The sequence below is a fragment of the Rutidosis leptorrhynchoides genome, unplaced genomic scaffold (genome assembly GCF_046630445.1).
Source record: "Rutidosis leptorrhynchoides isolate AG116_Rl617_1_P2 unplaced genomic scaffold, CSIRO_AGI_Rlap_v1 contig192, whole genome shotgun sequence".
Lineage (NCBI taxonomy): Eukaryota > Viridiplantae > Streptophyta > Magnoliopsida > Asterales > Asteraceae > Rutidosis > Rutidosis leptorrhynchoides.
Window position 1 is genome coordinate 22,062 of NW_027266442.1, and position 2,580 is coordinate 24,641.

A 2,580-nucleotide genomic window follows, 5' to 3' on the forward strand; every position below is an offset into this window, starting at 1 on the left:
GAGTCTGTTTAAACTTCCGGCTGGTTTTAATGAGGAGTTGGATATACATTATGACAATGTTATTATGATAGGTGTTGTTTGCTAGGTCCTTTGGAGACTTAATTCTACGCATTCTGAAGCTTGTGTTGTAAGGAAACTTTTGATCCGATTAATATTATTACCGGAAAAAAAAAATGTGTTACGGACAATTTATCCACGTTGAAAGTTGAAGTAGGACCCACAGAAGGAAAGAAGAAGCACACGTGTCATCTAATTGGCGGAATATCCACACGTTGCCATCTACAAAAGACACCAACTTGGCTTGGCTTGGCTTTCTTTCCTTTTGCTTGCGCCTCTTTTTGTCCTTCGTCTAACGCAAAATCCCCATTTCCATTTCATTGACAAAAATTCATTCTATTAGGGTTCATCAAATGGCGAAGAAGAGGAAATCAGATGCCACGCGTCTCGACGAGGTCGACCGCTCTATGTATTCCTCGTTTTGCAGTGCCGCCAATTCTTTATCTCAGCTACATACCCAGGCTATGAACCACCAACGCCTCCTCTTTCAGGCTGGTGAACGTAACGCTCTGGTTTGTTCTTCCCTTTCCTCCCAATTATGATTCGATCACCTCGGATTTACGGATTATATCATTGATTCTTTGGTAGTTGATTTGAACAGAGAGATTGGAAGAGTAGAGCTTTGATTTATATGTTGGGTGTTGTATTTAGATTGTTTAATTTGCTGGAAAACTTTGAAATTTGGTTTTGGGGTTTGATAAAGTTTGTTTATTTTTTATTTGTCAATGAACAAGATTGAGCTTGCATAAGAATTGCTTGATCGAATTGTCATTTATGTACTGATGATGTCTACTATGTCAAATTTGGTTTTGGCTTTTCATAAAAAGTTTTTAGTATATATATATTTCTGTCAATGAACAATATTGAGCTAGCATACATAATTGCTTCATTCTGATATTCATTTTTATTTCTTTTTTTAAGTTTATGATGTTCGTGATATATTGATGTCTACCATGTCAAGTTGGAGAACCATGTCAAGTTGGAGATTGCTAAACCATGAGCGATGATTTTTTTTTAAGTTTTCGAATCCTACAGCAATTGAAATCACTGGGTTACATTGTGCCTTCAAATTTCTATCATGGCTTGTGAATGTGTTAGAAACATCAAACATCTTATGTTACTCTTATCCTTTAGCAAAAGATTACAAATGTTTTCAATGAAGGGAAATATTGTATTGCTGCTCTGACATGCCACTACCATTTTTATTTTGCAGGAGAAACTTTATCAGTGGATATTGAGAAAGCAAGAAGAAGGAACAAGAGTGGCAACAGTTGATATATTTGCATACTTGCAGGTATGCTTGTTTTCACACTTTTTTTTTCTTTCCAAAAAGTTGTTGGCTATTCTTTGATAGTCCTTTTTTTGCTTGCTTTGCTTTATATGTAGTATCACTTGCTGGACAACATTTGCATTATTAAAGGGTCAATTACTGAATCCTGTGTGAATGAACTGAAACCATTTACAATAATATCAAGTCATCATTTGAATAACCTGTGAATATTTAGTTGATGCCAAAATATTATTTTCCCAGATAGGCTCAAGATATTGCTATTCAGTCTTGGTTATGTTTATATTCTACTTGTTTATGTTTTCAATAGAACGAGCTTGATTACTCGATAGAGGAGCCACCACCAGCATCTCCCAGGGTTCCTTTTCAGCAGAACCAACTATCTTCCGATCAGCAAACCAAGAACTCAGTCTTCTCCAATGCTCTGTCCAGTCCTGTTCGGCGTAACCTCCAGCACTACCACTCGTCGCCACCAGGCAGGGCCCACCAGTTGAATAATCTCATGTCATCTGCCAATGTACCTTCTCCCAATCTGGACTCTCCGAGTGACTCGATGGATATGCATACTGAGAGTCCAGGCCGTGGTGGGGCACCTTACTAATTCTTGTTCTCCATAGTTGCTAAACTGCTGATCTTTTATGTTTTGTTGGTTTTTGACAGTCAAATAGTTTGTATGACTAAAAAGTATTGAAATGTTTTTTTTAGCTGATGCAAAAGTATGCTGCTAGTCTAGCGGTTTGGTTCTATTTATTCATTAGTATTGTTATCCCATAACAATTATTGCTTTGGGAAAAATATTGTATATATGGATAAGTAGTGTGAAGCACTGTTGATCAATTCTCAATTTTGAGTGTTCTTCTTTAGGTTTTGATTGATGGCAAGGATCATACTTGACCACTAGTCCTTGGCCTGGACTTGGCACAGTTGCAATTGGTTTGGATTTTAATAATAAAAACTAGTATGGAGGCTCGTGCAACCAAAGTGGCTCGAAATGAGATTCCAAAAGGTGTTTTTGAATATTGTGATTGAAGGAGAATCCATCCGTGATGACATATGTATCCTTGTTGGGCGAGAATAAAGTGTTTTGGAATGTAATTTTGGAAGTATAAATAGTGCCGGATTGTTATTTCAATGTTGTAGAAATGAGGGAAAAAAAATCTTGAAGAAGGGCAAAACATACATGAAGGTCTTTAGATGTTAGGACTGTTGATCATTTTAATAAGATTAACGTGTAA

General features: G+C 36.7%; 1 protein-coding gene across 1 annotated transcript; it reads left to right on the forward strand.

Annotated features, from left to right (window-relative positions):
* Positions 1–410: 410 nt before the first annotated feature.
* On the forward strand, positions 411–1,946 carry LOC139881758 (uncharacterized). Its single transcript, XM_071866172.1, has 3 exons — positions 411–569; positions 1,271–1,351; positions 1,656–1,946. The coding sequence occupies exons 1-3, from the start codon at positions 411–413 to the stop codon at positions 1,944–1,946; spliced, it is 531 nt and encodes a 176-aa protein (XP_071722273.1).
* The last annotated feature ends 634 nt before the right edge of the window (positions 1,947–2,580 follow it).

Excerpts from the sequence above, each read along its gene's own strand:
- LOC139881758 (XM_071866172.1), top strand. The coding sequence starts at position 411 with ATGGCGAAGAAGAGGAAATCAGATGCCACGCGTCTCGACGAGGTCGAC. Across the intron at positions 570-1,270 it reads CTGGTGAACGTAACGCTCTG|GAGAAACTTTATCAGTGGAT; the intron begins GTTTGTTCTTCC and ends TTTATTTTGCAG. Across the intron at positions 1,352-1,655 it reads ATATATTTGCATACTTGCAG|AACGAGCTTGATTACTCGAT; the intron begins GTATGCTTGTTT and ends TGTTTTCAATAG.